At 38.3% G+C, this 23854-nt stretch overlaps 1 protein-coding gene across 2 annotated transcripts in view; it reads left to right on the top strand.

Moving 5' to 3' along the window:
- The window catches only part of Nlrp9 (NLR family, pyrin domain containing 9), a 50544-nt gene that overhangs the window by 8744 nt on the left and 17946 nt on the right, over positions 1-23854 (top strand). Inside the window, exons 2-5 of one of the 2 annotated variants that reach the window (NM_001169149.1) lie at positions 3115-4693; positions 8885-9049; positions 10017-10181; positions 21559-21726. In NM_001169149.1, the coding sequence (NP_001162620.1) occupies positions 3115-4693; positions 8885-9049; positions 10017-10181; positions 21559-21726 (2077 nt within the window). The remainder of the gene's footprint in view (positions 1-3114; positions 4694-8884; positions 9050-10016; positions 10182-21558; positions 21727-23854) is intronic. The other variant, XM_087651954.1, reaches the window with a different exon arrangement.

The raw sequence follows: 23854 nt of genomic DNA, 5'->3' as shown, positions 1-23854 counted from the left end.
TTGATTGTGTTTTCCTGGAATTCTTTCAGGGATTTTTGCGATTCCTCTCTGTAGGCTTCTACTTGTTCTCTAAGGGAGTTCTTTATGTCTTTCTTGAAGTCCTCCAGCATCATGATCAAATATGATTTTGAAACTAGATCTTGCTTTCCTGGTGTGTTTGGATATTCTGTGTTTGCTTTGGTGGGAGAATTGGGCTCCGATGATGCCATGTAGTCTTGGTTTCTGTTGCTTGGGTTCCTGCGCTTGCCTCTCGCCATCAGATTATCTCTAGTGTTACTTTGTTCTGCTATTTCTGACCGTGGCTAGACTGTCCTATAAGCCTGTGTGTCAGGAGTGCTGTAGACCTGTTTTCCTGTTTTCTTTCAGCCAGTTATGGGGACAGAGTGTTCTGCTTTCGGGCGTGTAGTTTTTCCTCTCTACAGGTCTTCAGCTGTTCCTGTGGGCCTGTGTCTTGAGTTCACCAGGCAGGTTTCTTGCAGGGGAAAATTTGGTCCTACCTGTGGTTCCAAGGCTCAAGTTTGCTCGTGGGGTACTGCCTAAGTCCTCTCCGCGGCGGCAGCAACTGGGAAGATCTGCGCCGCTCTTTCCGGCAGCCTCCGTGCACCAGGGTTCCAGATGACGTTTGGTGTTTTCCTCTGGCGTCTGGATGTGCACAGAGTGCAGTCTCTTCTGGTTCCCCAGGCGTGTCTGCCTCTCTGAAGGTTTAGCTCTCCCTCCCATGGGATTTGGGTGCAGAGAACTGTTTATCCGGTCTGTTTCCTTCAGGTTCCGGCGGTGTCTCAGGCGCAGGGAATCGCCGCTCCTGGGCCCTCCCCTACGGGAACCCAGAGGCCTTATACAGTTGCCTCTTGGGCCAGGGATGGGCAGTGTTGGTGGTCTCCTCCGCTCTGCAGCCTCAGGAGTGCCCACCTGATCAGGCGGTGAGGTCTCTCTCCCACGGGGTTTGGGAGCAGAGAGCTGCTGCCGTGATGAAACTTTAAAATGCAGCTGATGTCTATTGTCTGCTTAGAGAGAGGCAGAGACAGAGACAGAGAGGCACAGAGTGGGGACCACAAATAGAGATGGCACAAAAAGAGAAATTTCTTAAATTAAGCACAGGCTTGGTTTGGTAGAAATAATCTAGACCTTAAAGTTTCAACTTAAGCAAAAGTAAAACCTAACCCAATTCTGGTATTTATTCATCTATCCAAATACACTTAAGTCACATACATAACCTCTTAACATATAATTTTTGCATTTATTACTTTTAACTTTATTTATAATTATATTTATGTATGTATGTGTGTCAGCATGTGGTTGTGTACCGTGAGTTGTAGGTTCCTTGAGTTCAGGGGTCTTATATCCCCTGGAGCTGTAGCTTCAGGCATTTATGGATCATTATATGGGTACTGGGAACTTAATTCAGGTCCTCTGCTAAAGTACTTTTTACCTGTGAGCTACTTCTCCAACCCACATTTATAAATTTACATATTTGTGTGGGTGTATAGTTGAGTGCATGTGGAGATCAGAGGACAACTTATTGGAGTTGCATGTTGACCCACTGTGCCCCTATCCATTAAAACATATTTGCAGCCCAACACCAATATTTTATTATGTGGAAATTTAGGACAACTTTTTTCAGAATACAACAAAAATGTGATAGATTTAAAATTCCATGCAAGTACCAATTTTCTGTTTTGAAAAAGATATTTTTAGTTTTATGGGCGTTTTGCTTGCACATATGAATATGCTCCACCTACAAGCAATGCCTGTGATGGCCAGAAGAGGTCAGGAATCCATGGAGCTGAACTTAACAGACAGTTGTCAGTGGAAATGTCTGTGCTGGGAACTGAGACCAGGTCCTATGGGAGAATAGCAAGTTCTCTGAATTTGCTGAACATCTCTAATACACTAATCACTGACGCAATTCCAGTAATCTCAGGGAAGATGGGTAGGCTCCTGCCCTCCGAAAGCCTGGTATCAGAAGAAACTCCTGAAAAAAAATCTCCAAGTTTGTTACTGTTCACGTGCCAGCTGCATGCTTATTCTTCCATAAATAACCAGAGAAACACTTTCTCTTAAACTTCTTTGACTGAGAACATTGAGCCAAATACATTAATTAATGTATCTAGAACTATGAGATGCATACAATTTAACCGAGGACAACCTGACATCCTGATCAGAATTCTTACCCATAGACTTGAAACCCTATGACCCCCAAATCAGATTCACTGCATTCTTACCTGAAGTAAATCTTGCTGTGACTTATAATTATAAACATGTTTATCAAATTGAAAAATTATAAGTAGAATGATTCTTAAATGACTCACTAAAGATAGGAAAGTTTTAGACTGAATAGCAACATTCTGAGTCCTAACTCATAAAAATAATTTACAAATGAAGTACTTATGGATTTCTCCTGGGGAGGTACCATGCCCTTTGCAAATTTGTAATGCAACAAATACCCGGAATTCATGTTTTACAGTAGCTGTTGCTCAAAGGTGAGTTACCTGTTTGGTCCGAATGTTTTTATAGGCAATATGTCAAATATATTATAACCCCAGGTATTGGGAAACAACCAACTGAGGATGTGGGTTTTAGGACCCATGTTGGATACCAAGAAGGTATGGGCTAGCTAGGTTAATTTTCTATGTGAGTTAAAGTGTGTAAGAGCAGAAGTATTCTAGAGAAGGTAAATGTAAAATGCATGGCATTATAGATTGTTTAGAAAGAGAAGGGCCCCTACATATGGGACACAGTATTCATACACTGCCTTTAGCTGTGAGTCCCCACTTATTTCACAAGCATGAAAAAGTTGCGTACAATATTGTTCTCTATCTAGAGGTATGGGCATAGAAATAACTGTTTGATTGGTTAGTATTAGGGCTGGACCCTAACTATGCAATACTTGTGGTGTCATAAGAAAAGAAAACCTACATCAAGTGCAGGTGAAGAAAATGGGAAGTTGTTGCAGAGGAAGAGGTAGGTAGCTCTCTACCCTTTCTTTGCTCCTCAGGACCTTGCTGGTTTTGCAGATGTGTAGGTCATTCATTAGACACGTATTTAAGAAATACTGCAATTCATTCTTGGAATTTTATTCCTAATTGTTCTGTATTCTGATTTCATCCCACTCAGATAAACAAACTAAATATAAAAAGTTTATGAAGACTACATTTCAAAGCATATGGACATTGGAGAGCAACATTTGTATACCTGATAGAAGCTACCATTTAATTGTAGAACACCAGTACAGAAAACTGCAGAACATATTTGATTCTGAATCAGAGCCAGTCACTGCAGTTGTAACAGGTCCAACAGGAGAAGGAAAAACCGTTTTCCTGAGAAAAGCAATGTTGGATTGGGCATCAGGAATTTTATGGCAGAACCGGTTTCAATATGTTTTCTTTTTCTCTGTCCTCTCACTTAACAATACCACAGAGTTAAGCTTAGCTGAGCTTATCTCAAGTAAGTTACCTGAGTCTTCAGAGACACTGAATGACATTTTATCTGATCCAAAGAAAATCTTGTTTATCCTGGATGGATTTGATTACCTGAAATTTGACTTGGAACTCAGGACAAACTTGTGTAATGACTGGAGGAAGATATTGCCAACACAAATCATCTTGAGTAGTTTACTACAGAAAATAATGCTCCCAGAATCCTCTTTGCTTCTTGAATTAGGACATATAAGTTTACCAAAAATCTTCCCTTTGCTGCAGTATCCAAGGGACATAACTATCCAAGGATTCTCTGAGCGGTGTCTAAAGACCTATTTTATATCCTTCTTCAATACTGAAAAAGGCATAGAAGTCTTTGAGAATTTGAAGTCTAATCAAATGCTCAAATTATGCAGCAATCCTTATCTATGCTGGATGTTCTGTAGTTGTTTAAAGTGGCAGTTTGACAGGGAAGAGGAAGCGTACTTTCAGGCTAAAACAGATTCGGTCTTCTTCACAAGCTTTATGGTTAGTGCATTCAAATCAGCATATGCCAGTAATCCACCTAAACAAAACAGAGCCCAATTAAAGAGCCTGTGTACCTTGGCTGTAGAAGGAATGTGGAAACAGTTGTTTGTTTTTGACTCTGAAGATCTCAGGAGGAATGGTATATCTGAATCAGATAAGGCAGTGTGGCTGAGAATGAAATTTCTCCAGAATCATGATAACCACATTGTGTTTTATCATCCTACACTACAGTTATACTTTGCTTCCATGTTCTATTTCCTCAAACAAGACAAAGACACGCATGTCCCAGTCATTGGAAGCATACCTCAACTCCTAAGAAAAATTTATGCTCGTGACCACACACAATGGCTCCAGATAGGGATTTTTTTGTTTGGACTCGCCACTGAGCAAGTTGCCTCCTTGCTCAAACCATACTTTGGCTTTATACAGCACAGAGATGTAAGACAGGAAGTCATGAGATACCTTAAGAGTCTCAGTCAACGAGAGTGCTGTGAGAAATTGGAAAGACCCCAGAATTTGTTTGCCTGTCTACGTGACAACAAGGAGGAAAAATTTGTAAGAGAAGTGGTAGATCTATTTGAAGAAATTACTGTTGATATTACTAATTCACATGTATTGTCAATAATTGCAAACCATCTTCAGAAATCCTCCAAATTAAAGAAACTTCACCTGCATATACAAAAGAGAGTTTTTTTAGAAATTCATGACCCAGAATATAGTGACTCAGAAACCTTTACACAGGACAAAAAGTAAGTACGTTTCTACGCTTGTCTACTGTTCTTCACATCTGTATTACTGTCCACAGCAATATTTTATAAGTGTGTCCATGCTTTATTCATGCAAATATATGATGAAGCCAGAAAAAGATGTGGAGTGTCTTTCTCTATTTTTCTCTGCCTTAATTCCTTGGTATAGTCTCTCACCATCTTAATGCAAATTGACCAGGAAGATAATAGGATCTACCCATTCCATCTTTTTTTATTGGATATTTTTTATTTATACTTCAAATGTTATTCCCTTTCCAGTCTCTGGTCCATATATCCCCTATCCGATCCCCTCTTCCCCTTCTTCTGTGAGGGTATTCCCCCATTGAAACACACACCCCCTTGTGCCTCCCTATCCTGATATTTCCCTACACTGAAGGGTCCAGCCTCGGCAGGACCAAGGGCTTCTCCCATTGGTACCGATCAAAGCCATCCTCTGCTACATATATGCAGCTAGAGCCAAAGGATGTCCATGTGTAGTCCCTGGAAGCTCTGGTTGATTGGTATTGTTGTTCTTATGGGGTTGCAAATCCTTCAGCTCCCTCAATACGTTCTCTAACTCCTCTAACAGGGACCCAATTCTCAGTTCAATGCTTGGCTGAGAGCATTTGCCTCTGTATTTGTCATACTCTCACAGAGACTCTCAGGAGACAGCTATATCAGGCTTCTGTCAGAATTCACTTCTTGACATCAGCAATATGGTCTGGGTTTGGTAGCTGTATGTATATAGGCTGGTTCCCCAGGTGGGGCAGGCTCTGGATGGCCATTCCTTTAGTCTCTGCTCCAAACTTTGCCTCCATATCTCCCCCTATGAATATTTTTGTTCCCCCTTCTAAGAAGGACTGTAGCATCCACACTTTGGTCATCTTTGTTCTTGAGCTTCATGTGGTCTATGGATTGTATCTTGGGTAATCTGAGCTTTTGGATTAATATCCACTTATCAGTGAGTACATATCATTTGTTTTTTCATAATTGAGTTACCTCACTCAAGATGACATTTGCTAGTTTCATCCATTTATAGTTGAATTTCATGAAGTCATTGCTTTTGATAGCTGAGTAGTACTCCGTTGTGCAGATACACCACATTTTCTATATCCATTCCTCTGTTGAAGGGAATCTGGGTTCTTTCCAGCTTCTGGCTATTATAAATAAGGCTGCTACGAACATAATGGAGCATGTGTCTTTTCTGTATGTTGGAGCATCTTTTGGGTATATGCCCAGGAGAGGTATAACTCAGTCCTCAGGTAGTGCAATTTTATGAGGAACCTCCAGACTGATTTCCATAAAGGTTGTACCAGTCTGCAATCACACCAACAATGGAGGAGTGTTACTCTTTCTCCACATCCTCGCCAGCATCTACTGTTACCTGAGTTTTTGATGTTCGCCATTCTCACTGGTATGAGGTATAATCTCAGGGTTGTTTTGATTTGTACTTCCCTGATAACTAAGGATGTTAAATATTTCTTTAGGTTCTTCTCAGCCATTCGATATTCCTCAGCTTAGAATTATTTGTTTAGCCCCGTACCCCTTTCTAACAGGGTTATTTGATTCTCTGGAATCTAACTTCTTGAGTTCTTTGTATATATTGGATATTATACCACTATTAGTAAAGATCTTTTCCCAATCTGTTGGTTGCCATTTTGTCCTAATGACAGTGTCTTTTGCCTTATATAAGCTTTGAAAATTTATGTGGTTCCATTTATCAATTCTTGATCTTAAAGCATAAACCATTGGTGTTCTGTTCAGGAAATTTTCCACAGTGGCCATGTGTTCCAGGCTCTTTTCCGCTTTTTCTTCTATTAGTTTCAGTGTATCTGGTTTTATGAGGAGGTCATTGATCCACTTGCACTTAAGGCTTTGTTCAGGGCAGTAAGAATGAATTGATTTGCATATTTCTACATGCTGATCTCCAATTGAACCAGCACCATTTGTTGAAAATGTTATCTTTTTTCCATTGTATGGTTTTAGTTCCTTTGTCAAAGATCAAGTGGCCTTAGGTATGTGGGTTCATTTCTGGGTCTTCAATTCTGAAATATCTGTATAAGAACTTTAAGTCTCTGAAGAAAGAAATTGAAGATCTCAGAAGATGGAAAGATCTCCCATGCTCATGGATTGTCAGGATCAATATAGTAAAAACGGCCATTTTGCCAAAAGCAATCTACAGATTCAATGCAATCCCCATCAAAATCCCAACTCAGTTCTTCATAGAGATAGAAAGAGCAATTTGAAACTTCATTCAAAATAACAAAAAAACCCAAAATAGCAAAAACTATTCTCAACAATAAAGGAACTTCTGGGGAAACACCATCCCTGACCTCAAGCTGTATTACAGAGCAATAGTGATAAAAACTGTATGGTATTGGTACAGAGACAAGAAGGTAGATTAATGGAATAAAATTGTTTCCATCTTCTAATGCTGTGCCAACAACAACAGCCTCATGCAATGAGGTCTATCTTTTTATGTCAGTACTATGGATCTGAAAACAGATTCTATTTCTTGCGCAACAAATACTATGAGTAATCTTTATTCCTCTTTCCAGCATGGTAAAGTTCTTACATGTCTTGGCTTGATTGTTTAGACAGCATACTAGGCTTTCTGTTGGGTTTTCACACTGCCCTTTGAAGCTTTATGGCTCCAAACAGCTATTTCTTGACTCCATTCATACAAAGAAATTTGCCACAGGGCCAGTGTGAGGTAGAAATGTGAGCAACTTCATTGCAGTATTTAATGCTTGTCTTCATCCATAACATGTTTAGAGTGTCCTGGTGATGACATTAAGTTACTGGTTATATTAAATTCCTGCAGTTGACATGCCTCACATTGAATTAAGGTTGCTAGCTCATACTTTGTTTTTCAAATGTGTAAATTTTTTACTGAACATACTAAGTAATTCCCTCAAGATTCCCAAATGTCTACCCTAATTCACATAGAAATCATGTTTTGTCACTAATAAAAAGAGGCACTAGAGAACCCAGTAAAGTTAAATGCCTTCAACAGAGAATTACAGATAGTAATAGTGAATCCCCAAGAGAGGTTCAATTTTAGTTTCTCTCATTTTAAGCCATGCCTCTTTATTTTAATTTTTTCATGGCATTGATTTGTAATGTCATTTATATATATACAATTCTAATATATATAATATATATTATAATATAATGTATATAATATATTATAATATATATATTAGAAATAAATATATATTCCAACCAATGGAATATATATATGTATATTCCATTCTGATTACTCTCACTTTCTATTCAGTTGTTTCCCTTCTATTTCATCACCCAACTTCTTTACAAGTTTCTTCCTCAAATTGACATCTTTTTTTCTCAGCTATGGAGTTTAACTAGGGTTAAACTCGGTGTGTCCAAAGGTTTAGAATTGAGCATTAGACCCTGGTGGGCTCACTTGTGGGAACAAAGTTGAAGATGACTACTCTTCCCCTAGAAGCCATTGGTTAAGCTGGAAGGGGTAGATCTGTGTCACCCTCTCTCCATTTTATTATTGATTGTATCAGGCCTGGTCTTTTATAGGAAAATTAAGGCATCCATAGCTGCTGTGGGTCAAGACTTCAATGTCTATACCATGACCTGAGGATGGCATTTTGTATTGCACAGTGCTCTCTCTCCTCCTCCTCCTCCTCCTCCTCCTCCTCCTCCTCCTCCTCCTCCTCTCTCTCTCTCTCTCTCTCTCTCTCTCTCTCTCTCTCTCCCCTCTCTTCACCACTCCTTGATTCTCCTTTCCTTGCCTCTCCTCACCCTTTTCCTCTCCTGTTCTTTCTTTTTTAAAAAGGTGTATTTATTTTTATTTAATGTATACGAGTGTTTTGCCTGTATATATGTCTATGTACTTTGTAAAAACTAGTGCCTGTGCAGCCCAGAAAAGGCCATTCAGTACAGATTCCCTGTACTGAAGTTACAAATGGCTATGACCTTCCATGTGGATTCTGGGAATCAAACTTGTGGCCTTTGCAAGGTGTCTTAACCTCTTAAACATTTCCTGCTCCAGGGTCACTTTCTTAATCACTATGCTATGTTTATCTATTTTGTGTAAACATCTCCCAGTTTCAAGGGTAACTGCCAGATTTGAGGTGATTGGGATTGATCTGCCTATTTTTGGAATGTCTTTAATTTAATTTAAACTTTAAAGAATAATGATGTGTTATCTCATTGCAGAAATGCAGCTGAATATTGGAAGAAGTTATGTCATATTTTTGTCAACTTACATGTGTTGGATCTGGACAGCTGTAATTTCAACAAACAGGTCATAGAGGAACTCTGTAATGTGCTGTCTCCATCACCTAAGATACCTCTGATGGCTTTTAAGCTCGAAAGCTTGTTGTAAGTTTATAGTCACCTATCCTTTAAGTAGATAGAAGAAATTCCTCTCTCCCTTCTGGAGAAAACCAAAGCATGAATAAATGCAGAACTAAAGTCCAAAAATAGTAAATATAATATTACCCAAGAGTCACATATTTGAAGTTTTCTGTGTCATATAGATACACACACACACACACATACACACACACACACCACAAATCATATTTATGTATAGTTTACAAGCCTATACATCAAGAGAGAGAGAGAGAGAGAGAGAGAGAGAGAGAGAGAGAGAGAGAGAGCATGCACACACCAAAATTGCAATCAACAGGAATTGACTACAATGAATGTTAATTAAAGGTCCATTTTAAAATTATTTTTAGTTGTGAATATGTATGTGTGCATCTGAATTTGGTTCTTTGGGTTTAGAGTTATAAGCAGTTGTGAGCTTCCTGACAATGTATACTGGGAAGTCAACTCTGTTCTTTGCAAGAGCAGAAAATGCTCTAAACCACTGATTCATCTGTCCATCCCAATGGTAATCTCTAAGTCAACATGATGATATCTATTTGTTATCATGAGGAAACATAGCCTGAAATAAGTCTGCTTACATTTTCCTCACCCTGAAAAAGGAATGAATACAAAAAAATCTAATTTTCTTAAAAGTCTGGAACCTATTCTATGACCATTATAGATTGTGATGTCATAAAAATATCAATACTTAATAAGCAGGTGGTATTGGCACATCCTTTAATTTCAACAGTAGGGAATTATACAAATGTAGAAAATGCAACAAAGGGGAAAGATCTGAGTAGCTTGAATCTTAGTGCTTCTCTAGTATCTGGAGATAGCCTGTGAGAGTTTGAGGTAACCAGGATGCCCAAACAACCACAGCCTGTAAGACAAATATGAGAAAGTCTATATGCAAGTTGATCAGCCATGTACCCACACATTCTAATATCATGTGACATTTGGTCTCATTCTGCAGGTGTTCATTCATGACTAACTTTGGAGATGGTTCACTATTTCACACCCTTCTTCAGCTACCTCACCTGAAATACCTAAACCTGTATGGCACCAACCTCTCCAACAGTAGGATTGAGAATCTGTGCTCTGCTCTGAGACGCTCAACATGCAAAGTAGAGGAACTACTGTAAGTTGATGCATCTTCCACACTCAGGGGTTTCTTTACAATATTGTTTATAAGTGTGGGATCAATTTTAAGAGTCAATTTAAAACAATGTTATAATACTAGTTTCTCAGAAGACTGGGATAGGCAAAATGCCAATTGAAGGTCTGCTTGGTCTATACAATATTAAGTTCAATGCCAGCCTGAACAATTTTGACATCCTTGTCTGCAATTAGAAAGTCAATTATATTTCTTCCTTTTTCTTTTGTTGGTTATTTTATTTATTTACATTCCAAATGTTTTCTCCCTTCCCGGATTCGCCTCCACAAACCTCCATCGCATCCACCCTCTCCTTTGCCTCTGTGAAAGTGCTCCCCCACCCCCTAACCATTCCCTCCTTACTGCTCTAGCATCCCCTTATGCTGGGATGTCAAACCTCCACAGGACCAAGGGCCTCCCCTCCCACTGATTCCAGAAAAGGCGATCCTCTACTCTCTCTCTCTCTCTCTCTCTCTCTCTCTCTCTCTCTCTCTCTATATATATATATATATATATATATATATATATATATATATATATATATATATATATATATATCTGGACCATCTGGAGATGGTCACTACAGGTTCTATGTTGGGTAGTTCAGCTAATGTTATCCAGGGGTCCTGGGAGCCTCTTGCTTTCCTAACATCTGAGACTTTCTAGTGAATACCTCCAGTTCCCCATCCACCACTGCTATATGTTTCTGTTCAATTTCTGGACTTCTTTTCTGTCTCTTCCTGTACCTGATTGTGCCTCCCCCTCCCCCCTCCTCTGTACCTCCCATAATTATGTTGTTCTCTCTTCTAAGTAGAATTGAAGCATCCACACTTTGGTCTTCCATATTCTTAAGCTTCATATGGTCTGTGAGTTAAATCATGGGTATTCTGAACTAATATCCACTTATCAGTAAGTACACACCATGTACGTGCTTTTCAGTTTGGGTTACCTCATTCAGGATGATATGTTCTACTTCCATCCATTTGCCTGTGAATTTCATGAAGTCATTGTTTTTAATAACTAATAGTACTCCATTGTATAAATGGACTACATTTCATTTTCTGTATATATTCTTCTGTTGAGGTACATTAGGCTATTTCCAACTTCTGGGTATTTTAAATAAGGTTTCTATGAACATAGTGGAGATGTGTTCTTGTTACCTGTTGGAGCATCTTTAGGGTATTTGCCCAGGAGGGGTATAGTTGGATCTTCAGGTAGAACTATTTCCAATTTTCTGAGGGACCTCCAGAATGATTTCCAGAGTGGTTGTACCAGCTTAAAATCCCACCAACAATGAAGGAGTATTCCTCTTTCCCTGCATCCTTGCCAGCATTTACTGCCACCTGAGTTTTTTTTATCTTATCCATTCTGACAAGTGTGAGGTGGAATCTCAGGGTTGTTTTGACTTGCATTTCCCTGATGACTAAGGACGCTGAACATTTCTTTAAGTGCTTCTCAGCCATTTAAGACTCCTTAATTAAGAGCTCTTTGTTTACCTATGTACTCCATATTTAATAGGGTTATTTGGTTCTCTGGAATCTAATTTCTTGAGATCTTTGTACATATTGGATATTACCTTTCCATCAGATATAGGGTTGATAAAGATCTTTTCCAAATCTGTAGGTTGCTGTTTTGTCCTATTAACAGTTTACTTTGCCTTACAGAAGCTTTTTTAATTTTATGAGATCCAATTTGTGAATAGTTGATCTTACAGCCTGAGCCATTGAAGTTATGTTCAGGAAATTCTCCCTTGTGCCAATATGTTCAAGGCTCTTTCCCACCTTCTTTTCAACTAGATTCAGTGTATCTGGTTTTATGTGGAGGTCCTTGATACACTTAGACTTGAGCATTGTACAAAGAGATAAGAATGGACCAATTTGCATTCTTCTACAGAAAGCCAAATTTTTTTAGACAATATGAATACACTGTTGCTCTCTTCAGACAAACTAGAAGAGGGCATTGGATCTCATTACAGATGGCTGTAATCCACCATATGGCTCCTGGGAATTAAACTCAGGTCCCTTGGAAGAATAATCAATGTTCTTAACCACTGAACAATCTCTCCAGCCCCCCTCTCCCTTTTTTTTAAAGATTTCTTTCAGCCAGGGCTCTTTTTCTTTTTTTATTGAATATATTTATTTACATTTCAAATGTCATTCCCTTTCCCGGTTTCCTGTCCATAAAACCCCATCCCCTCCTCCTCCCCCATAAGGGTGTTCCCCGTTGCATACCCCCTTACCACCACCACCCTGACATTCCCCTGCACTGGGGGTTCTACCTTGACAGGACAAAGGGCTTCTTCTTCCATTGGTGCCCAACAAGGCCATCCTCTGCTACATATGCATTTGGAGCCATGGGTCAGTCCATATATAGTCTTTGGGTAGTGGTTTAGTCCCTGGAAGCTCTGGTTGGTTAGCATTGTTGTTCTTATGGGGTTGCAAGCCCATTCAGCTCTTTCAATCCTTTCTCTAATTCCTGCAACCGGGGTCCTCTTCTCAGTTCAGGGGTTTGCTGCTAACATTCACCTCTATATTTGACATGCTCTGCTTGGGTCTCTCAGGAAAGAGTTATATCAGGTTCCTATCAGCATGTACTTCTTAGCTTCATCAATCTTATCTAGTTTTGGTGGGTGGGTATATATGTGCCACATGTGGGGCCTGCTCTGAATGGTGATTACTTCAGTCTCTGCTCTAAACTTTCCCTCAATACACCCTTTGTTCCCCCTTTTAAGGAGTACTGAAGCATCCGCATTTTGGCCATCCTTCTGGAGCTACAGGTAGTCTGTGGATTGCATCTTGGGTAATTCAAGCTTTGGGCAAATATCCATTTATGAGTGAGTGCACACCATGTGTGTTTTTCTGTGATGGGGTTACCTCACTCAGGATGATAGTTTCTAATTCAATCCATTTGACTATGAATTTCATGAAGTCATTGTTTTTGATAGCTGAGTAATATTCCATTGTGTACATGTACCATATTTTCTGAATCCATTCCTCTGTTGAAGGGCATCTGGGTTCTTTCCAGCTTCTGGCTATTATAAATAAAGCTGCTATGAACATAGTGGAGCATGTGTCTTTGTTGTATATTGGAATATCTTTTGGGTATATGCTCAGGAGAGGTATAGCTGGATCCTCAGGTAGTGGAATGTCCAATTTTCTGAGGAACCTACAGACTGATTTCCAGAGTGGTTGTACAAGTTTGCAATTCCACCGACAATGGAAGAATGTTCCTCTTTCTCCACATCCTGGCCAACATCTGCTGTCACCTGAGTTTTTTATCTTAGCCATTCTGACTGGTGTAAGGTGGAATCTCAGGGTTGTTTTGATTTGCATTTCCCTGATGACTAAGGATGTTGAACATTTCTTTAGGTGTTTCTTAGTCATTTGGCATTCCTCAGCTGAGAATTCATTGTTTAGCTCTGAACCCCATTTTTAATGGGGTCATTTGGCTCTCTGAAGTCTAACTTCTTGAGTTCTTTGTATATTTTGGATATAAACCCTCTATCAGATGAAGGATTGGTAAAGATCTTTTCCCAATCTGTTGTTGCCATTTTGTCCTAATGACAGTCCTTTGCCTTACGGAAGCTTTGCAGTTTTGTGAGATCCCATTTGTTGATTCTTGATCTTAGAGCATAAGCCATTGGTGCTTTATTCAGGAAGTTTTTCCCAGTACCCATGTGTTTGAGACTCTTCCCCACTTTTTCTTCTATTACTTTGAGTGTATCTTGTTTGATGTGGAGGTGCTATAGATCCACTTGGACTTAATCTTTGTACAGTGCAATAAGAATAGACCTATCTGCATTCCTCTTCATGCAGACCTCCAGGCGAACCAACACCTGTTGAAAATGATATCTTTTTTCCCATTGGATGGTTTTACCTCCATTATCAAACATCAAGTGTGTAGGCTCATTTCTGAGTCTTCAATTCTATTCCTCTGATCTGTCTGCCTGTCTCTGTACCAATAACATACAGTTTTGTCACTACTGTTCTGTAATACTGGTTGAGGTCAGGGAAGATTATTCCCCAAGAAGTTCTTTTATTGTTGAAGATAGCTTTTGCTATCCTGGACTTTTTGTTATTCCAAATGAATTTGCAAATTGCTCTTTCAATCTCTATGAAGAATTAAGTTGGAATTTTGATAAGGATTGTATTGAATCTGTGGATTGCTTTTGTCAAAATGGCCATCTTTACTATATTAAACCTGCTAATCCATGAGCATGGGAGATCTTTCGATCTTTTGAGATCTTCAATTTCTTTCTTCAGAAACTTGAAGTTCTTGTCATACAGATCTTTCAGTTGCTTGGTTAAAGTCACACTGAAGTATTTTATATTATTTGGGACTATCATGAAGGGTGTCATTTCTCTTATTTCTTTCTCAGCCTGTTTGTCCTTTGAGTAGAGGAAGATTTGTTTGAGTTAATTTTATACCCAAGCGATTTGCTGAAGTTGTTTATCAGGTTTAGAAGTTCTCTGGTGTAACTTTTGGAGTCACTTAATTATACTATCATATCATCTGCAGATAGTGATATTTTGACTTCTTCCTTTCCAATTTGTGTCCCTTAGAACGCCAATGGTTGTCTGATTGCTTTGACTAAGACTTTGAATACTATGTAGAATAAATATGGGGAGAGTGGGCAGGCTTGTCTAGACCCTGATTTTAGTGGGACTGTTTCAAGTTCCTTTCCATTTAGTTTAATGTTAGCTACTGGTTAGCTGTATATTGCTTTTACTATGGATATGTATGGGCCTTGAATTCCTGATCTTTCTAGGACTTTTATCATGAAGGGGTGTTGAATTTTGTCAAATGCTTTCTCAGCATCTAATGAACTAATCATGTGGTTTTTTAATCTTTGAGTTTCTTTATATAGTGGATTACGTTGATATTTTCCATATATTGGACCATCCCTGCATCCCTGGGATGAAGCCTACTTGATCATGATGGATGATCGTTTTGATGTGTCCTTGGACTCGGTTTGCAAGAACTTTACTGAGTATTTTTGTGTCGGTATTCATAAGGGAAGTATGTCTGAAGTTCTCTTTCTTTGTTGGGTGTTTTGTGTGGTTTAGGTATAAGAGTAATTGTGGTTTCATAGAAGGAATTTGGTAGTGCTCTATCTGTTTGTATTTTGTGGAATACTTTGGATCATATTGGTGTGAGGTCTTCTATGAAGGTCTGATAGAATTCTGCACTAAACCCATCTAGTCCTGTGCTCTTTTTGGTTGGGAGACTTTTTATAACTGCTTCTATTTCTTTAGGAGTTGTGGGGCTGTTTAGATGGTTTATCTGTTCCTGATTTAACTTTGGTACCTGGTATTAGTCTACAAAATTGTCCATTTCCTGTAGATTTTCCAGTTTTGATGAATATAGGCTTTTGTAGTAGGATCTGATTATTTTGTGTTCTTTCAGATTCTGTTGTTATGTCTTTCTTTTAATTTCTGATTTTGTTAATTTGGATACACTCTCTGTACCCTCTAGTTAGTCTGGCTAAGAGTTTATCTATCTTGTTGATTTTCTCAAAGAACCAACTCCTGGTTTTGTGGATTTTTTTTTTGTATAGCCCTTTTTGTTTCTACTTGGTTGATTTCAGCCCTGAGTTTGATTATTTCCTGCATTCTACTGCTCTTGGGTGTATTTGTTTCTTTTTGTTCTAGAGCTTTTAGGTGTGCTGTCAAGTTGTTGATGTATGCTCTCTCCTGTTTCTTTCTGCAGACACTCAGAGATGAGTTTTCCTCTTAGCACTGATTTCATTGTGTCCCACAAGTTTGGGTATGTTGTATCTTCATTTTCATTAAATTCTAATAAGTCTTTAATTTTTTTATTTCTTCCCTGACCAAATTGTCATTGAGTAGAGTGTTGTTCAACTTCCATGTATATGTGGGCGTTCTGTCATTATTGTTGTTATTAAAGACCAGCCTTAGTCTGTGGTGACCTGATCCTGTATCTGTTGAAGCCTGTTTTGTGACAGATTATCTGGTCCATTCTGGAGAAAGTACCATGAGGTGTTCAGAAAAAGGTATATGCTTTTGTTGTAGAATTGAATATTCTATAAATATCTGCTAAATCCATTTGGTTCATGACTTCTGTTAGTTTCACTGTGTCTGTGTTTAATTTCTGTTTCCATGACCTGTCCATTGATGAGAGTGGGGTGTTGAAATCTCCTATTATTATTGTGTGAAATAATATTGTGTGCAATGTGTAATTTGAGCTTTAGTAAGGTTTCTTTTGTGAATGTAGGTGCCCTTGCATTTGGAGCACATATATTTAGGACTGAGAGTTCATCTTGGTTGATTTTTCTTTTGATAACTATGTAGTTTCCTTCCTTATCTTTTTTGACGACTTTTTGTTGAAAGTCAATTTTATTCAATATTAGAATGGCTACTCCAGCTTGCTTCTTTGAACCATTTGCTTGGAAAGTTGTTTTCCAGCCTTTTACTCTGAGGTAGTGTCTGTCTTTGTCTGTGAAGTGTGTTTCCTGTATGCAGCAAAATGTTGGGTCCTCTTTAAATATCCAGTGTGTTAGTCTATGTCTTTTTTATTGGGGAATTGAGTTCATTGATGTTGAGAGATATTAAGTAATAGTGATTGTTGCTTGCTGTTATTTTTGTATTTAGAATTATGTTTATGTGTCTCTCTTTTGGTTTCATTGCAAGGAGATTACTTTTTTACTTTTCCTATGGTATAGTTTCCCTCCTTGTGTTGGAGTTTTTCATCTATCATCCTTTGTAGGTCCAGTTTGCAGAAAGATACTGTGTAAATTTGGTTTTGTCATAGAATATCCTGGTTTCTCCATCTATGTTAACTGAGGCTTTTGCTGGATATAATAGCTTGGGCTGGCATTTGTGTTCTCTTAAGGTCTGTATGACATCTGCCCAGGGTCTTCTGGCTTTCATCGTCTCTGGTGAGAAGTCTGGTGTAATTCTTATATGTCTGCCTTTATATGTCACTTATCCTTTTCCCCTTACTGCTTTTAATGTTCTTTCTTTGTTTTGTTCATTTGGTGTTTTGACTATTATGTGACAGGAGATAATTTCTTTTCTGGTACAATCTCTTTGGAGTTCTATATGTTTCTTGTACGTTTATGGGCATCTCTTTCTTTAGGTTAATGAAGTTTTCTTTTATAATTTTGAAGATATTTACTGGCCCTTTAAATTGGGAGTCTTCACTCTCTTCTATACCTATTATCCTTAGGTTTGATCTTCTCCTTGTGTCTTGGATTTCCTGTATGTTTTGGGCTAGGAGCATTTTGCATTTTACATTATCTTTGACAGTTGTGTCAATGTTTTCTATGGTATCTTCTGCCCCTGAGATTCTCTCTTTATATCTCTTATATTCTGTTTGTGATGCTTGCATCTATGACTCCTGATCTCTTCCCTTCTTTTTCTATTCCCTGAGTTGTCTCATTTTGTGCTTTCTTTATTGTTTCTGTTTCCTGGATGGTTTTGTTCAATTTCTTCTCCTGTTTGGTTGTGTTTTCCTGTAATTATTTAACGGATTTTTGTATTTCCCCTTTAAGGGCTTCTATGTTTTTTGTTTTTGTTTTTGTTTTTATCTTTATTAACTTGAGTATTTCTTTTTTCTTTTTTTTCTTTATTAACTTGAGTATTTTTTATTTACATTTCGATTGTTATTCCCCTTCCCTGTTTCCGGGCCAACATCCCCCTAGCCCCTCCCCCTCCCCTTCTATTTGGGCTTCTCCTCCCCATCCTCCCCCATTACCACCCTCCCCTCAACAATCCTGTTCACTAGGGATTCAGTCTTGGCAGGACTTCCTTCCACTGGTGCTCTTACTAGGATATTCATTGCTACCTATGAGGTTGGAGACCAGGATCAGTCCATGTATAGTCTTTGGGTAGTGGCTTAGTCCCTGGAAGCTCTGGTTGCTTGGCATTGTTGTTCATATGGGGTCTCAAGCCCTTCAAGCTCTTCCAGCCCTTTCTCTGATTCCTTCAACGGGGGTCCCATTCTCAGTTCAGTGGTTTGCTGCTGGCATTCGCCTATGTATTTGCTGAATTCTGGGTGTGTCTCTCAGGAGAGATCTACATCTGGTTCCTGTCAGCCTTCACTTCTTTGCTTCATCCATCTTATCTAGTTTGGTGGCTGTATATGTATGGGCCACATGTGGGGCGGGCTTCTAGTTGTTTACCTGTGTGGTCCTGTATTTCTTTAAGGAAGTTATTTATATCATTCTTAAAGTCCTCCATCATCATCATAAAATGTGATTTTAAATCTAAATCTTGCTTTCTGGTGTGTTTGGATATCCAGTATTTGCTTTGGATGGAGAACTGGGCTCTGATGATGACAAGTAGTCTTGGTATCTGTTGCTTAGGTTCCTGAGCTTGCCATCAGATTTTCTCTGATGTTAGCTTGTCTTGTTGTTTCTGCAGTTCATCCAGGGCCCTTAACCACTGAGCCAGCTGTCCAGCCCCATAAGACTTGCCATCATTTAACAATTTCAGTTTATATTTGGAAATATATATCATGAGTGCAAAAACATTAACTTTTCATTAATATTCATGGGAAGAAATTATTATTTCTTTTCTAACCCAAGTTTAAAATTTTACAGATAGAACTATACATGAGTAATAATATGAAATTTTAATATTTTCAATATATTCACTAACTTTCTATTACTAGTAACAATTATGAGATATCCATTTATTTTATCTCGTCAATTTCAGTCCATAATTATTGTCCCTGTTGTATTTAGGCCACTGGAAAGCTATAAATCATGGTGGGAGCATGTGACAAAACAAACCACTCACTCATGACTGGGAAGTAAAGGAGAAAAAAAAGGAAGGGACCAGGATCCTACATCCCTGTTGAGACATTGATAATCAAAAGACCTCCCTCCTATTAAGGCTACACCTTCTCAAGAACACACCTTCTAAAGGCTCCACCATCTCCAAGCAGTGCCTGTCTAGCAGTTCTTTCCCACACAAATCTTTAAGGTGCCTGTAAAGTACAAAGCATAGCAATGCCTAAAATGTAATGTAGGAACAACTTACTCTTCTGAATCTCTTTCTTCTGTACTTTTTAAAAACAGTTTTCTTTTTTTAGATTTGAAGAAAAGTAGTTGTTATTTTATATACAGACACTCAAAAACATAACTATATTTTTATTGCTACAAATGACTATAGGCATAATTTTTTTCAGCCTACTTTAATAAGGTTTCTTCTGGATTGAAAGCCAAATTTAAAAAAAAACACTTTGAATGCTTAACCTTCAAAGTTTTGCTTTGTATTAAAACATGTTGTACAAAATTAGTTTCATTTTGACCATTTTGTGTGTGAAGATACATATGCTCAGGTGCCTTCAAAATCCAGGAGAGGAAATCAGGTCTCCTGGAGCTGGAATTACATGAAGTTGTGAGCTACAGGTGTCTGAAATAGAACTCTAGTCCTACATTGAAGCAGCAAGTGCTAACTTCTGATCTGTATCTCTAACTACCCCATTAAGACATTTTCAGCCATGTTTATAATGTACTTGGGACACATTCACTTATATTCTATTGGTTTCCATTCCCTTCTTTAAAAATTCTCGCTTGCTTTTTGATAACTTTTTTTTCTAATGGTTTGAATACCAACATAATGGCATATCTGTATTTTATTACATTTATTTACTTATGTGTGAGATAGGCCCCTCTTAGTACTCAGAGGTCAACTTGCAGAGGTGCTTGGTAAACGCTTAACAGCACAGAAACAATCAATGTATAAAACTTCCACATGCCATTAACAGGAGGCTAGAGAAAAAAATAGTAGGCAGTCACACAACTGTGATATGTAGGAATGGCATAAGAATGAGAAGAAGTTGGCAGGATACTGATGGTCCGATATTTATAAGCAACATGACAACTCCAATGTGCATTTAAGACCATTGGTGTTTGTGATATGGTGACTTAGGCAGTATGCTAACATTGGTAATTTTCTTCCAGCTGTGTAATGAAATTACAACCCTTTATAACTTCATGAGTGTTTAGTGGGGGTAACAGAACCATTTCCTCTGATATTTGGACTGTTGCCTCGATTCCAGACAAGTAGCTTCTAACCTTTTGATGTTTTCCAGGTAATAGGATAAACTTCCAATATAATGAGGTGATCTTTGGTGGGCTACTACATTGTAGCATGTCCCCTGAAGAACCAAATTAGCACCATTTTCTGTAACTAGCATTCTCATCCCCAATCCTCAGCAAAAAGTTCAATTTGGTGTTAGCCAATCATGCTTACAGGGTAAAGCCTGCATTTAAAAAAGTCCCCAGAGTTCAGAGTGTTCATGCTGCTTAGCATTAAATGTCAACTGGACTGTAAAGTAGACTGCCTTAGTTCACTAATTGTCTTTATTGGTTGATATTTTGGCATATTGATGAGGGAATATCTTGATTTATAATTACAAAAAAGGGCACAGTCTGTGATGAGTAAGCATGGATCAGTGGGCAGGTGGTTCTAGTCTTTATAAGAGTCTAGCTAGATAATTATAAACCAGCAAGCAGCTCCTTCATGAGGCTTCATGCTCTGACTTCCTCTATGATGCTTTGACTCTTGGAAGTGTAAACCAAACCATTTCCATTTGTTTTGGTCAGAGTAAGTATGTAATCACAGTGGTAGAATGAAATGAGAGCAGGAGTCTTCTAGTTTGGCAAATATATCCATGTGGAGTACTCTACATCCATGAGGCAAAGGTTCTTGTGCTCAGAATCCTTCTAGATCTTTTCCAAGAATATGGTTTCTCTGACTGGTTCTATTATTCTTTATCATATACTAAACTGGCATGTGAGAACAACCTTTAAGCTGTATGACCTTCTCAGAAAGTTAAACACAAGGAGTAGGATGTAAGAATGTCAACATGTAGCTGGCTGGTTAGGACCACAGGTTAGATGAAATGGGCTTAGTAACTGATACCTGAAATCTAGATGAGAGGGTAACTGTGAGAGACCAAAGAAGTAAATGAGCAGGCCCGTGTTTTATTCATATGGGTAATCAGAACTTACTGGAGTACAAATCATATTTTAGTGATGGTATCTATCTGGGCATTAAAGGCCATGGCTTCTACCTACAACATTCAAGTAATATCCTACCTGTCTGTTGGTTGTTGTGACAACCATTAATATCACCAATCATTTCCAAATGGATTCTAGAGAGTAAAATCACCCACAGTTGAAAATCATTACCTTTGAGCTTATACCCAGTCAGTAGAACTCTATAAATTCACAGTCATAGCCACACAATTATGCTTATAATTTTTATAAGACTATGATGTATGTCTGAATTACTATTAGGATCTATGGTATCTGTGCCAGTAATAAACAGTCTTACATGGATCACCTAAAGATGTTATTCCTAACCTGTGACATGTTTCTCACATGTAGGTTGGGTAAATGTGACATATCAAGTGAGGCATGTGGCATAATTGCTACTTCCCTTATGAACTCTAAAGTGAAACATCTCTCATTGGTTGAAAATCCCTTGAAGAACAAAGGAGTGATGTCACTGTGTGAAATGCTGAAGGATCCAAGCTGTGTCCTTGAGACACTGATGTAAGTTGTTTTGAGAGAATATACCCCAGAGTTATTGCAGAAATCTGCACATGAGCCCAAGCATCATACAAGAGAGCATGGGTTGTGTCATTAGACTCAATCACTTTCCATGTTTCAGTTGCCATACCAGTAAGTGGAGTAAATACAAGCGGAGATATCATGAGACTAAATTCAGACAAGTCAAGACTAGTTCTGAAACTTCCTATGCATTATTTTTAGTTTACAAAACTAAAACGTTCTTATCATGAGTAAAGATGTTGTATCTGGAAAGAGATTGGTTACTAGGCAGAGGAGAATATAAATAAGAAAAAACTGATTCATTTCTAAGACATGGCTTTTCACGTCTTACCTAAATCACTATAAGCTATCTCCTGCCATGAGGTTGACAATTATTTCTCATGGCAGAAGACTACCAGACTATGGTCCCAGGGAAGCCATACCACAATTATATCAATCAAAGGCCTTAGGATGGAGAATGTGCTCAAAGACACCTTGGTTTGTAGAAGAGGAAGAGTATACGTACACAAATTATTATGTCCTCTGTGATCAGGTATTCAACTAGTAATAATTACATGTGCATCTTATAGATATGGCATGCATAAAAATGTAAGAACATGGAATATTGATCATTGTAAAGAGATCTGCTTATAAAAGAACACTAGTGCAGACTAAGTATCTCTCCCAAGAACTACTTACAAAGAGATCAGAAGTGTTTCATACTTCATTTAATTTTTTGAAATATTTTCATATTATGAGAGTTGGTAATGGTTCCTAAGTTTAACCATGAAATTTATTTGTACACTGTATATAATTTATGCACACATCTTGGGTTTACATATGCACATGATTGTATACAATATTTTCAGTGTCTTTACATTTTGACCTGAATGTATCATGGCTGGTTACATGAGCACAATTCTGTAATTTTCTTATTTGAGGGATTTTAAAACGTTTTATGTTTTGGAGCATCAAAAATTTCCATTTATCAATTAGAAATGCTTAGTATTAAGTAAAGATTTATAAAATCTTTTTATAAATTTCATATGTATGTAAGTGTGTGTGCTTGCATGAATTTATATGTACCATGTTAGTTCAAGAGTCTGCTGAAGCCAAAAGAGGTCATTGGTCCCTTGGAATTACAGTTACAGGAGATAAGGAGCTCCACAATATAGGGGCTATGTGGATATTTGGAATGGCACCCCAAGTCTTCTACAAGGTCAGCAAGTGAACCATCTCTCCAGCCCTGAAATAAAACTTGTAAAGGAAAAGGAAAAATGCACTATAAAAAGTTGAAGGATGTTTCAGAAGAGGAAGGGAAAATGACATTAGAAGACACAAGGGCTGGAGAGATGGCTCAGCGGTTAAGAGCACCCGACTACTCTTCCAGAGGTCCTGAGTTCAATTCCAAGCAACCACATGGTGGCTCACAACCATCTGTAAAGAGATCTGATGCCCTCTTCTGGTGCATCTGAAGACAGCTACAGTGTACTTATATATAATAAATGAATAAATCTTAAAAAAAAAAGAAGACACAATTATTTGATTAGTTAATTACCACGTGATGTTGTATAGTTGGTTAATTAAAACTACACTTGGTTACCACTAATTATAAAGAGCTTTATTATTGGTCATGCATTGTCTTAAATATTTAGTCTTTGAAGTACTAGGCTTCATCTCATAGAAGTAACAGGACTAGGAGAAATATTTAAAATAACAGGATTTAGCTGGAGTAATATCTAAGTTGGTAAAAACACTTGCCACTCAAATATCATGAGTTCAGTATGATAACCAGAACCCATGTGAAAAAAGCTGTGGGTAGTGTCATACTGAAGAAATGGAAGCACCAGGATCCCTGGGGCTTACTAGACCACCATCCAAGTCACTAGAGTTCTAGGCAAATGAGAGAGCCTATCTCAAAGCAGGGTCATGGTATTCCAGAGTATGGCATCTGAGATGTCCTCTGGCCTCCACATGCATGTGTACCTATGCAGAGACAGACAGACAGACAGACAGACAGACACACACACACACACACACACACACACACACACAACATACACACACAGAGTCAAAAAGAGAAATAAAAAATAGTGAAAGATGCTCCTTTAGAACAGGATTCTGCAAGATG

This window comes from Rattus norvegicus, chromosome 1, assembly GCF_021556685.1.
Source record: "Rattus norvegicus strain SHRSP/BbbUtx chromosome 1, alternate assembly SHRSP_T2T, whole genome shotgun sequence".
Taxonomy (NCBI): domain Eukaryota; kingdom Metazoa; phylum Chordata; class Mammalia; order Rodentia; family Muridae; genus Rattus; species Rattus norvegicus.
This window is presented reverse-complemented; position numbering and strand designations above follow the sequence as displayed.